The 13,625-nt window shown below is 44.1% G+C and overlaps 1 protein-coding gene across 8 annotated transcripts in view; it reads right to left on the reverse strand.

Moving 5' to 3' along the window:
• Positions 1-271: 271 nt before the first annotated feature.
• The window catches only part of LOC110506207 (casein kinase I), a 44,711-nt gene continuing 31,357 nt past the window's right edge, over positions 272-13,625 (reverse strand). For 2 of the 8 annotated variants that reach the window (XM_036981346.2, XM_090222936.1), the window contains 4 exons: positions 12,751-12,858; positions 9,666-9,772; positions 8,247-8,270; positions 272-4,476 (listed from right to left, as the gene is read on the reverse strand). In XM_036981346.2, the coding sequence (XP_036837241.1) occupies positions 4,422-4,476; positions 8,247-8,270; positions 9,666-9,772; positions 12,751-12,858 (294 nt within the window). In that variant the 3' untranslated portion in view covers positions 272-4,421. The remainder of the gene's footprint in view (positions 4,477-8,246; positions 8,271-9,665; positions 9,773-12,750; positions 12,859-13,625) is intronic. The other 6 variants (XM_036981348.2, XM_090222938.1, XM_036981347.2 and 3 more) reach the window with 3 other exon arrangements.

Raw genomic sequence — 13,625 nt, forward strand, 5'->3', positions numbered from 1 at the left:
TTGTGAGTCCTCTCTCCTCAAACCTCATTTGGAGAAAGTCGGAGGGGATGAACCTCTGGCTCTCTCTCATTCAATAGGTTTTAGAGGAGACGAGAGGATGTAAGGAGTACGCAATTTAGATTCGCCCATTGGTTGAACGTGACCTGAGAAGATGTGACCATACATTTTTTTTTATTTTTTATGGGTGACATGCTTTCTCAGCAATTCTAAGATGGCTCAATATAATGTAATGTGACACTGTACTGGAAAAAACAGACCCATACTCACAACAAAAGGTTAAGAGAGATTTTTTTATTAAAAAAAAAAAAAAAAAGGGTGCAAACGTGTGTTTCCCCTTTAAAGCGTGGAGGGAATAAAAAGTGAATTTGTAAGGATACATGTGACACGTCTCACACGAATCCCTAGGAAAATAGGCCTTTCAGATAAAGTCTGGTCATTTATCTTTCTGTACTTAAAATTAAATTATAATAAAAAGAAAGAAATCAAAAGATGGGTCCTTCATTCATGAAGCCCTTAACCTAGGTTAAACCATTCAAATAGATTTGAAGTAACATTCATATTTCAACACAATATTCATAATACAGTTGTAGGATTCATTTCTTAAATCATAGGTTTGAAAATAAATTGCCAGAGCAAGAGTAGGGCGATAAACTTGTGGTACTGTACAATTCTACTTTCCACAGTTTGAAAGAAAAAACATCTTTATATTCTTTAACAGAATCCAACTGACAAAAACAAAAAAATATATAATGGTGAACTCTGTAAAACCTAAAAGAATTAAAACATTGCAGTCATGTGTCACACCCAACTTCTCTCCCAGACATATACAACCAACCCAAGACAACTCTACAGTACAACGACAGGAAGAAAGTGCCAGAGAACCCCCCCCCCCCCCAAAAAGACTGGCCATCTCTTTCCTTTCATCCTCCTCTACGCTGCTATAAGGATTTACATGCCATTTGGACATGCAGGAAATAAGATGGTGAATAACACAAGACAAGTCAATTGAAAGCAATGAGGTCTGACTGACAGGCAAGGTGTAGTACTGTATAAGCAATGACACCTGAAATTGGAATGTGCTCTGAGTAGGACTTATCAAGCCAATGGGAGGACTTTGTAGAGCTCCATTATGCCCAGAGAGAATAACTTTGTACGGGTGGCTTAGCTTCATACGTCCACCTCAGGAAGCCTTGCCATTAAAACAGGCAGACATCTGCTCCAGATAAGCCATGCAAATACACACTATAGCAAATATTCCTCATTCTAGACAGGCTGTGGAAAGGCTTGAGGAAAATAGAATGTGCATATCAATTTGTATTATTCATGTTTATCAGCTGTAAAGCCAAAATTGCAGGAAGGAAATGAATTTCAACAGTGATACAACACCTGCATTAAGACCACTGTTAACAGTAGGATACAGACACATCAAAATATACAAGTGACGTTCCACTCCAAAATAAAATGGTCCACTGAAATGGAAATGTACGGTTGAGGAGTTAATTAAAACAATTATTAATTGACAAGTGGTTCAATAATTATGGTATTACTCTCAGCCACCTTAAGAACACAATATAGACTTTAAATCGCTAGCTCCAAACCACAATGTTCACTTTCAACATTACAGATGGGTGAAACAAATATTAAAAAAAAGGTCAGTGGGACACGAGGTGGAATTCCATCAGAGTTCTAGTTGACATTTTCCTGGCACAGGTGACGGTGGCAGATAGTAGTCCATAGGATGGCATTAGGAACAGAAGGGACCATTCAAGGCCTTTCTCTGGATGTCTGTCTCACTAGATTCAACAATACCTTACACTTTCAAAGTGAACTGGTATGCCACAGTGTAACTGTAATGACTAAAAGTAGTGCTTCTCAAAACATCCTCAGGAGACAGCCAGAGGATGCACATTATTGTTCCAGCCCTGCACTAACACACAATGACTCCAACATTCAGGGAGTTAGTGATTGGCTGAATGAGGTGTTAGCGCTGGGCTACAACACACCACCCCCGCACCCCGAGAACAGACTGAGCAACACTGGATTGAAGTCCTGACAGAAAAGCCTTCATACACCCAGCAGGTGGAGCCATTCTGCTGACATGCTTGACATGAACCCCTGACCCTGTTATGCAGCAGCGACTGATGTTCCTGAACGACAGAATGCCAATCCAACCCTAGGCTAAACCACGAACCCAGAGACATCCAACAGAGGCAAGCTAGACAGCAATGCCAAACCCCTCCCTCAAAACACCCATTCAAGAGGCACTATGAGGAATATCCGTCATTCAAAAACGCCTTTTCCTCACCAGTTATTCCCTCAGACATCTCAGAGGAATACCGTACTGACCTATAAAACGTAAAAGACAACAGAAGAAGTCCAATAGATGTATCATATTCGAGTACTCTCAACACAATAACTTACACCCCAGAGGAACGAGCTCAAGTCACAATGGTGAGAAAAAATATATATATACACAATATCATTATGCACATACAAGCATGCCTGCTCATAGAGGTCTGTAGAGCCGGTTGGCATCCCCTCAGGCATTGTGCCTCCATATGGGACGACCAACCTGGGTTATGTTCAGCAGGGAGAATTTTTTTTCCAAAACGAGAGGTACTACCTGACCTTGTACAATAACACCGCTTGATTACAGTTGCAAAACGTTTGGCAACAGTGTGCCCTACTGAACACAACCATGGTCACTAGGACATCAGTATCCAACACCCCACCAGGAGGCGACATCACATCATACATTAATGTCTAGGGTGTGTATGACTGTGTGGGTTTACATATGTCATGGCACAGGGGTTAAACAAGGAGGGGGTTTAAAGACATAATTGGTTAAGTGTATTGTCAGAACAGACCTAGCACACAAGGCCGCTACAATTAAGTATATTGAGCACATCCATCAATACAGTACGGGGAAAGCAAGGTCTCAGGTCAATAACAGTGGGTCAACAAATGTAGTGCAGTCAAAAGTCTAGCTTTTTGTCCCCCTCTGTCCGTTTCTCATACTTCATGGCTATTTGAAAGAGAAAAATACATTTGCTCACATTTGAAATTCACATTAGCTATATATTTAACAAAAAAATCTACATAATTACATAAAACCCAAAAGTCACTCCTATGGAATTAATGCTGTGAAGAGGATAGGCATGGTGACATTGTCGACGTCCAGTTTGTTTGTTCAAGGCAATCCTCCATGACACTTGCAAGGAAAAACAAAAAGTGATATTGAAAAAAAAAACACCATTTAGACAGATTTTTACCAGGTACTTCTTAATATCCTTTTGAGGCAATCCCATGTTTTCCATTTGGGACTTGGCATTTGGGATCAATCATCATTAATGGTCTCACAGATTATGCTTTGCAGCACAGGGCAAATACACTGGAAACAGAGGGGCAGAAAATGTGAAAGAGCATTCCCTCAACACAGAAGAGGAGATCATTCTACGAGACCAGGGGCTTACACAGTGTGTTGCAGCGTTATTAACATTGCAGATAGAGATTGAACACACAAAGCTGACATGGCACTGAATTACATGACAGTTCACTGACAAACATCCAAATTAACCCTAAAAGTGTTGCCCCTAGTCAACATTATTTCTGAACCACCCATTGTATAGATACTGTACCACCAGTGAGGAACTGAACTCCACATAGGGTGGTATGTTATGTCATTACATTAAGCAGGGACCATAGATATCCTCTCAGTATGGAGAGCCTGGCCTCCTGCGTCACCCTCTCCTGGCTCTGTGGGGTGCTGGTTTGGTTAAGGCATTGGACAGTAGCAGTAAAGACGACACTCAAGCCACCACCTCCCTCTCTTCTCTCCTTAGCGTGCAGTGTGAAGTAAAGCCCACTCGGTTGCTACCATGTGGACACTGTTACGCTGAAGTCCAAAGCGTTTATCGAAGGGTACCAGTTCCAACTGATATTGGTCCATTATTTACATGTAGTCAGTCAGTAGCCAACAAGCTTTCCTCTCCCAGGACTTGTCCCATCTACTAAATTCTCCAATAGACATTTAACTTCCCGCCCATACATTCAGTGTGTGTTTATGAAAGAGCAGGAGGCTGACAGACCGTCTGTTGTGTTTCCATTGTCCAGCCCATCAATCAAGCTTAAACTAATTGCAAAAGCCAAGATCCCAATCCCGGCAACAACGGGGCCCGCCAAATACTCCCAAGCATCGTGGAGGAAAAACGACTCAATTCAAAAAGGAATTCCCATCGACAGACAGCCACACTTGTTTTGGTGTGTGTGTGTGTGTACGCACATCGCCTCTCATCACTCTCCCGTGGTCTTCTTCGTTGGTCTGAATGGGACTTAATTGATTTTCTCGATTAAGAACCTTATCGAGCAAGACTTCTGAGCGATCTAGGGCAAGACTTTGAGCGATCTAGGCGTGCTGCTGATCATTTGTGTCGCGGGGTGTTCTTCTTCCGTTTTCTTTTGAAGAAGCAACAGCACCTTTAGATGGGGAGAGACACTGGTTAGAGGCAAGCCAACACCGGATACTATGACTGGGTAATGTCCATTAGGCACCAAATGGAAGAAAACAGACCAAAGCAGTGATGGGTCTAACATAAACTTGTCCAAAACGTTGTTTTAAAACGTGCCCTAAGGAACACCACCCTGGTAAACTGTTAAAGTGAGAAGTCATTTAATTTCAACATCTAGAGGACAAGAGGAGAAATGTGTTAGACAATAGCTGTGTTTACACAGGCAGCCCAATTCTGATCTTTTGCCCAATTATTGGCAAAACATCTGATCTGACTGGTCAAAAGACCAATTAGTGGCAAAAGATCAGAATTGGGCTGCGTGTGTAAAGGCAGCCAATGACCATCAGTGTACACAGATTATATTGGCCTCAAGGGTTAGCAAAAATAGCCTGGTCCCATGTCTGTATGTGCAACAATAGCCAGGTCCCAAGCCTGTATGTGCTCTCTTCTGACTAGCCTTGCCATGCCTGAATGGAACACTGGAAATGGCATCGCTAGACAGAGGAACTGACCTGAAGCCAGGTTACAAGAACATAGATGAGTGGATGGATGCCATGAGATGTTAATTTGTTAGATCCGTTCCTTCTAACCAACATCAGAACATCTCTAGGAGTAGAATCAACATGAAGAGACTGACTCGGGCATTACAAGAAATAAGAACTACGGTGATGGTAGAGGAAAAACACATTATTGCCAAGATCCCTGACAGAGTCAAAACAGTTCTAAGAAGAACCGACAGGGGGCGTCTGAGGTAAAAGGACAAGTGTGTTTAGTACAGTGGTGTGATTAACAACAGTGGTGGAGACACAGAGCACAGGACAGAGTGAGCCTAATGAGATGATTATTACAGCATGCAGTGGGTGAGTGGCCATAGGTCAGCCACAGCTCTCCAAACAACACAGTGACTGGCTACAAATAAAAAACATGGAGGTCTTTTTAAAAGGCACAGCGTTGAGATGAACCCTAAGGAAGTCATTTGCTATTCTCAGGTGCTCTGTCAGTAGGTTTTAGTAGATATTAAAAAGGTGCCCTGCTAGCTAGTAGGTATTAGTACATATTTAAGGTGCCCAGCTAGCTAGTAGTTCTAGTAGATATTAAAAAGGTGCCCTGCTAGCTAGTAGGTTTTAGTAAATATTTAAGGTGCCCTGCTAGCTAGTAGTTCTAGTAAATATTTAAGGTGTCCTGCTAGCTAGTAGGTTTTAGTAAATATAAAAAAAGGTGCCCTGCTAGCTAGTAGGTTTTAGTAAATATAAAAAAAGGTGCCCTGCTAGCTAGTAGGTTTTAGTAAATATTTAAAAGGTGCCCTGCTAGCTAGTAGGTTTTAGTAGATATTAAAAAAGGTGCCCTGCTAGCTAGTAGGTTAGTGCCTTGCGAAAGTATTCGGCCCCCTTGAACTTTGCGACCTTTTGCCACATTTCAGGCTTCAAACATAAATATATAAAACTATTTTTTTGTGAAGAATCAACAACAAGTGGGACACAATCATGAAGTGGAACGACATTTATTGGATATTTAAAACTTTTTTAACAAATCAAAAACTGAAAAATTGGGCGTGCAAAATTATTCAGCCCCCTTAAGTTAATACTTTGTAGCGCCACCTTTTGCTGCGATTACAGCTGTAAGTCGCTTGGGGTATGTCTCAGTTTTGCACATCGAGAGACTGACATTTTTTCCCATTCCTCCTTGCAAAACAGCTCGAGCTCAGTGAGGTTGAATGGAGAGCATTTGTGAACAGCAGTTTTCAGTTCTTTCCACAGATTCTCGATTGGATTCAGGTCTGGACTTTGACTTGGCCATTCTAACACCTGGATATGTTTATTTTTGAACCATTCCATTGTAGATTTTGCTTTATGTTTTGGATCATTGTCTTGTTGGAAGACAAATCTCTGTCCCAGTCTCAGGTCTTTTGCAGACTCCATCAGGTTTTCTTCCAGAATGGTCCTGTATTTGGCTCCATCCATCTTCCCATCAATTTTAACCATCTTCCCTGTCCCTGCTGAAGAAAAGCAGGCCCAAACCATGATGCTGCCACCACCATGTTTGACAGTGGGGATGGTGTGTTCAGCTGTGTTGCTTTTACACCAAACATAACATTTTGCATTGTTGCCAAAAAGTTCAATTTTGGTTTCATCTGACCAGAGCACATTCTTCCACATGTTTGGTGTGTCTCCCAGGTGGCTTGTGGCAAACTTTAAACAACACTTTTTATGGATATCTTTAAGAAATGGCTTTCTTCTTGCCACTCTTCCATAAAGGCCAGATTTGTGCAATATACGACTGATTGTTGTCCTATGGACAGAGTCTCCCACCTCAGCTGTAGATCTCTGCAGTTCATTCAGAGTGATCATGGGCCTCTTGGCTGCATCTCTGATCAGTCTTCTCCTTGTATGAGCTGAAAGTTTAGAGGGACGGCCAGGTCTTGGTAGATTTGCAGTGGTCTGATACTCCTTCCATTTCAATATTATCGCTTGCACAGTGCTCCTTGGGATGTTTAAAGCTTGGAAAATATTTTTGTATCCAAATCCGGCTTTAAACTTCTTCACAACAGTATCTCGGACCTGCCTGGTGTGTTCCTTGTTCTTCATGATGCTCTCTGCGCTTTTAACGGACCTCTGAGACTATCACAGTGCAGGTGCATTTATACGGAGATTTGATTACACACAGGTGGATTGTATTTATCATCATTAGTCATTTAGGTCAACATTGGATCATTCAGAGATCCTCACTGAACTTCTGGAGAGAGTTTGCTGCACTGAAAGTAAAGGGGCTGAATAATTTTGCACGCCCAATTTTTCAGTTTTTGATTTGTTAAAAGAGTTTGAAATATCCAATAAATGTCGTTCCACTTCATGATTGTGTCCCACTTGTTGTTGATTCTTCACAAAAAAATACAGTTATATCTTTATGTTTGAAGCCTGAAATGTGGTAAAAGGTCGCAAAGTTCAAGGGGGCCGAATACTTTCGCAAGGCACTGTAAATATAAAAAAAGGTGCCCTGCTAGCTAGTAGGTTTTAGTCAATATTTAAAAGGTGCCCTGCTAGCTAGTAGGTTTTAGTAGATATTAAAAAGGTGCCCTGCTAGCTAGTAGGTTTTAGTAGATATTAAAAAGGTGCCCTGCTAGCTAGTAGGTTTTAGTAGATATTAAAAAGGTGCCCTGCTAGCTAGTAGGTTTTAGTAAATATTTAAGGTGCCCTGCTAGCTAGTAGGTTTTAGTAAATATAAAAAAAGGTGCCCTACTAGCTAGTAGGTTTTAGTAAATATTTAAAAGGTGCCCTGCTAGCTAGTAGGTTTTAGTAAATATTGAAAAAAAAAGATGCCCTGCTAGCTAGTAGGTTTTAGTCGATATTTAAGGCTGCCTCCATAACAGAAAACAAGGAATTGGCAGCATTTCCAAATGTATATACTTTTTTAAAGAAAGTACTCAATAGCCTATATTCAAGTCAATGTATGAAAAGCACAGTTTTATTTAAAGAATGATATCATTAGATATTACCTAACCCATACAGCTGATCTGTAGCATCACTATCAGTGAGGAGATAGACTACCTGAAAATGATTTTATAACCCACTGGCCTATATCAGTAGTGGATATATGGATCACTCTTTTTAATCTGTTTTTCACAGTATAAGAGCCGGGTCCCTTCACAGTGTGTACTAGTCAACTACACTAGCAGCCTAGGCTGGTCCACTCCCTGTCCTGTCCCATGGGTATGGTATGGACTAGGAGAGAGGGACTCACCACAGGTTGAGCATTTTCACGCAGCTACAGAGAAGAAAGAGTGTAGAGAGAAAAGACAGATTAATACAGCAGTTGATGGGACAGACCATGCCACACACACAACATACACAAGTGGACACAGGGGGCAGGGTTCAAAAGGTTGAAGACTCAATGGCTCCAACTCTTAGGTTCTAGAGCTACCTACACCTGTTTAGTTCTAACGAGTTCTAAGGACACTATTCAACTGATGTATAACCTCACTACTTCAATATACTGTATCACGGACGCTCATTACCACAAGCAAGACTTCCAAAATCCGTTCGGAACGGATGTAGAAAGGATTACCAGAGAGCGAGGGAGGGAGAGAAACAACAAGAGAAAAACTGAGCTTTACGCCTCATTGCTATGGAAACCCTGTTGTCACATTAATTGAACTGTCTTCTGGGGCCCTGGCTTTCAACGCAGTGGGATCGTATCAAAGAGGAAGTCTATTGACGACGGGAAAATCAAAGGGCCAGCGGAAAACATATCAAAAGGGTATATGAATGAACAAGTGGGAGACAAGCCAATCACCTAACAATTTCAAAACATATTTTATAAAGCCCTTTATGTCAGCAATGCCAAAGAGCAAGCAATGCAGACGCACGGTGGCAAGGAAAAACTCCCTAGGAAGGCAGGAACCTAGGAAGAAACCTAGAGAGGAACCAGGCTGGGGGACAACAGACACTGGTGGATAAGATTATATCGAAGGACCAAACACTCAATGTTGGCATTCACTATGCTGGGTATGTTACAGGTATTTCATTCACCAAAAATGTCAGTAGGTCCATCTAATTTTGGGTAATCCTAGAGATGATATTACATGATATGCACTGAGTTTTGATATGCTCATTGCATTCTATGAGTTTTCATTTGTTCTTCTCTTGCTGCACTGAGCTTATGAGAAGTGAGAGGATATCTGATGGGGGGGGGGAGGAGCAGTCCCAACCTTACCAAGACAAAGGATTGTAATAGGGACACGCAGGACACAGGCTTAGAAAGTACACAACCAGGAAGCAACACACACACACACACACAGAGGGGACAGTGTAGGGAGAGAGGTAAAGCAGAGGGAGTATGAGAGAGAGAGATGAGGAGGAGGAGGTAAAGCAGAGGGAGTATGAGAGAGAGAGAGAGAGATGAGGAGGAGGAGGAGAGGTAAAGCAGAGGGAGTAGGAGAGAGAGAGATATGGAGAGAGATGAGGAGGAGAGGTAAAGCAGAGGGAGTAGGAGAGAGAGAGATGGAGGAGGAGAGGTGAAGCAGAGGGAGTAGGAGAGAGAGAGAGAGATGAGGAGGAGGAGGAGAGGTAAAGCAGAGGGAGTAGGAGAGAGAGATGGAGGAGGAGAGGTGAAGCAGAGGGAGTAGAGTTGGAGAGAGGTGAGGGGTGAGCTGATACATACTTGGCCTCATCCACCACCTCCACCTCAGCCTGGACTGTGATTGGTGCGTTGGAGTGTGTTGCCAGAGGGTCATCGGCATTCAGCTCCCCATTGGTTGAACTGACCACCTGTGGCACACGGAGAGAGGGTTGATTCAGATGGAGTCAATGACTGTTTCCACAACTTCACAGCTCAAAAACAGTGCCAGTCCATGACGCACGCACACAATGTATACTGCAAGTAATACCATCTATTGTGTTCTGTATCAAAACCGTATTTATTGAAATATTACCAAGCTTTGTCAAGCAGTTTTAGCTTTTCACATTTTAAATAAATAAATAAACTTTTCAATCTTAAATGAACCTCTCCAAATATTTATCAAGAGGTGTGAGTAAAATGTGAGGCATAAATGTATTACACCAGCCATTCAATCACACTATACTGAAGCCCTAAAATGCAGGTGCGTTATTTGATGAAGATTTACCCTATTTAGGATTATTTAATCAAAAACATGCATTGCTAAACCAAGTCAACGCAACCTGCATTCTTATCACTGCACCAAACACAACAAGGATCAATCTGGTTGTATAATGTCAGTTCGTCATGGTTATTAGGTTATTTAGTCATTTCATCTGAGCTCCTAGAGTGTGGCTCTCCTTATCTTTTTCAAGTGTTCTACTCTTCTAGTCAGCCAGCCAGCGCCTCTCCTAAACAGGTGTTCTACTCTGCCAGCCAGCCAGCGCCTCACCTAATAAACAGGTGTTCTACTCTGCCAGCCAGCACCTCACCTAATAAACAGGTGTTCTACTCCGCTAGCCAGCCAGCGCCTCACCTAATAAACAGGTGTTCTACTCCGCCAGCCAGCCAGCGCCTCACCTAATAAACAGGTGTTCTACTCCACCAGCCAGCACCTCACCTAATAAACAGGTGTTCTACTCCACCAGCCAGCACCTCACCTAATAAACAGGTGTTCTACTCCACCAGCCAGCACCTCACCTAATAAACAGGTGTTCTACTCCACCAGCCAGCACCTCACCTAATAAACAGGTGTTCTACTCCACCAGCCAGCGCCTCACCTAATAAACAGGTGTTCTACTCCACCAGCCAGCACCTCACCTAATAAACAGGTGTTCTACTCCACCAGCCAGCACCTCACCTAATAAACAGGTGTTCTACTCCGCCAGCCAGCCAGCGCCTCACCTAATAAACAGGTGTTCTACTCCACCAGCCAGCACCTCACCTAATAAACAGGTGTTCTACTCCACCAGCCAGCACCTCACCTAATAAACAGGTGTTCTACTCCACCAGCCAGCGCCTCACCTAATAAACAGGTGTTCTACTCCACCAGCCAGCACCTCACCTAATAAACAGGTGTTCTACTCCACCAGCCAGCACCTCACCTAATAAACAGGTGTTCTACTCCGCCAGCCAGCCAGCGCCTCACCTAATAAACAGGTGTTCTACTCTGCCAGCCAGCCAGCGCCTCACCTAATAAACAGGTGTTCTACTCCACCAGCCAGCACCTCACCTAATAAACAGGTGTTCTACTCTGCCAGCCAGCCAGCGCCTCACCTAATAAACAGGTGTTCTACTCTGCCAGCCAGCCAGCACCTCACCTAATAAACAGGTGTTCTACTCCGCTAGCCAGCGCCTCACCTAATAAACAGGTGTTCTACTCTGCCAGCCAGCCAGCGCCTCACCTAATAAACAGGTGTTCTACTCTGCCAGCCAGCCAGCGCCTCACCTAATAAACAGGTGTTCTACTCTGCCAGCCAGCCAGCGCCTCACCTAATAAACAGGTGTTCTACTCTGCCAGCCAGCCAGCGCCTCACCTAATAAACAGGTGTTCTACTCTGCCAGCCAGCCAGCGCCTCACCTAATAAACAGGTGTTCTACTCTGCCAGCCAGCCAGCGCCTCACCTAATAAACAGGTGTTCTACTCCACCAGCCAGCCAGCACCTCACCTAATAAACAGGTGTTCTACTCTGCCAGCCAGCCAGCGCCTCAACTAATAAACAGGTGTTCTACTCTTCTAGTCAGCCAGCCAGCACCTCACCTAATAAACAGGTGTTCTACTCCACCAGCCAGCCAGCACCTCACCTAATAAACAGGTGTTCTACTCTGCCAGCCAGCCAGCGCCTCAACTAATAAACAGGTGTTCTACTCTTCTAGTCAGCCAGCCAGCACCTCACCTAATAAACAGGTGTTCTACTCTGCCAGCCAGCCAGCGCCTCAACTAATAAACAGGTGTTCTACTCTTCTAGTCAGCCAGCGCCTCAACTAATAAACAGGTGTTCTACTCTTCTAGTCAGCCAGCCAGCGCCTCACCTAATAAACAGGTGTTCTACTCCGCCAGCCAGCGCCTCTCCTAAACAGGTGTTCTACTCCGCCAGCGCCTCTCCTAAACAGGTGTTCTACTCTGCCAGCCAGCCAGCGCCTCTCCTAAACAGGTGTTCTACTCTGCCAGCCAGCCAGCGCCTCACCTAATAAACAGGTGTTCTACTCTGCTAGCCAGCCAGCGCCTCTCCTAAACAGGTGTTCTACTCTGCCAGCCAGCGCCTCACCTAATAAACAGGTGTTCTACTCTGCTAGCCAGCCAGCGCCTCTCCTAAACAGGTGTTCTACTCTGCCAGCCAGCCAGCACCTCACCTAATAAACAGGTGTTCTACTCCGCCAGCCAGCCAGCGCCTCTCCTAAACAGGTGTTCTACTCCGCCAGCCAGCCAGCGCCTCTCCTAAACAGGTGTTCTACTCTGCCAGCCAGCCAGCGCCTCACCTAATAAACAGGTGTTCTACTCCGCTAGCCAGCACCTCACCTAAACAGGTGGTCTACTCCGCTAGCCAGCAGATTAGTTTGTCATAACCAGTCGTCACCTGTTTCGAAGCTTGTCTTTCTAAAAACACAGGGAAAGAAGACCAAGGGCTATCAGCTGTAGGACAAAAGATGTGTGAGCACACACACACCTCCACACTCAAGTATGCCACTGATGTGTAACATATGCCATGGACATACTTGTGGTGGACCCCGGCACACCATGTGAGGAAACGGGGTGGAGGGGGAAGTGGACAACGGACTGATGGGTCAACGTGGAGTTGTAGTAGTGTACCTGCACTGAGCCCCCGTGCCTGTCCGATGCCAGGTGGGAGGCCATGTAGGAGGAGTTTGTCCGACTGGGCTGCACTTCCCATGCTCCCCTCCGGTCAGAAGCTGCCGTCTGCTCAGGGAGTTGTGGTGGTGATGGAAGGGAAAGGGAGTGAGGGTGGGATGGGTCGTTGCGAGTTTGGGTGGAATGGGTGGGGGCGGGGTTTAAGTGTGTGTGGGGGCGTGGCCAGGTGTCATGCAAAGCGGCAAAGGAAAGGGAAAAGAAGCAGAGATGAATAAAAAAGGCGAAGCAGGAAACTGCATTAGTGACCGAGGGCCGGATACTAACTTGGCGCTACGCACATTCCACTCAAACTTTTGCTTAAATCTCCCCCACTGAAACCAATGGGTGCTATACACAACATTAAGTTACAGTAAGGCGTGAGCTTCACAAGTTGGGATTTGGCCCTGAGTGAACCAGTCATCACACGACAGAATAAACACAGGGTAGTTGACTACATAAAGGATTCAATCAACGGGACTGTAATACATGAATACAGTGGCAAGAAAGTATGTGAAACCTTTGGAATTATCTGGATTTCTGCATAAATTGGTCAAAAAATTAGATCTTTATCACCTAAGTCAACACAGACAAACACAGTCTGCTTAAACTAATAACACTCAAATTATTGTATTTTTCTTGTCTATATTGAATACATCATTTAAACATTCACAGTGTGGGTTGGAAAAAGTATGTGAACCCCTAGGCTAATGACTACTTCAAAATTGAGATGCTGTGGCATGACCTCAAAAGAGCGGTTCACACCAGTCATCCCAAGAATATTGCTGATCTGAAACAGTTTTGTAAAGAGGAATGTTCCAAAATTCCTCCTGACCGTT

This window comes from Oncorhynchus mykiss, chromosome 26, assembly GCF_057628025.1.
Source record: "Oncorhynchus mykiss isolate SJ-2025 chromosome 26, ASM5762802v1, whole genome shotgun sequence".
NCBI classification, from domain to species: Eukaryota; Metazoa; Chordata; class Actinopteri; order Salmoniformes; family Salmonidae; genus Oncorhynchus; species Oncorhynchus mykiss.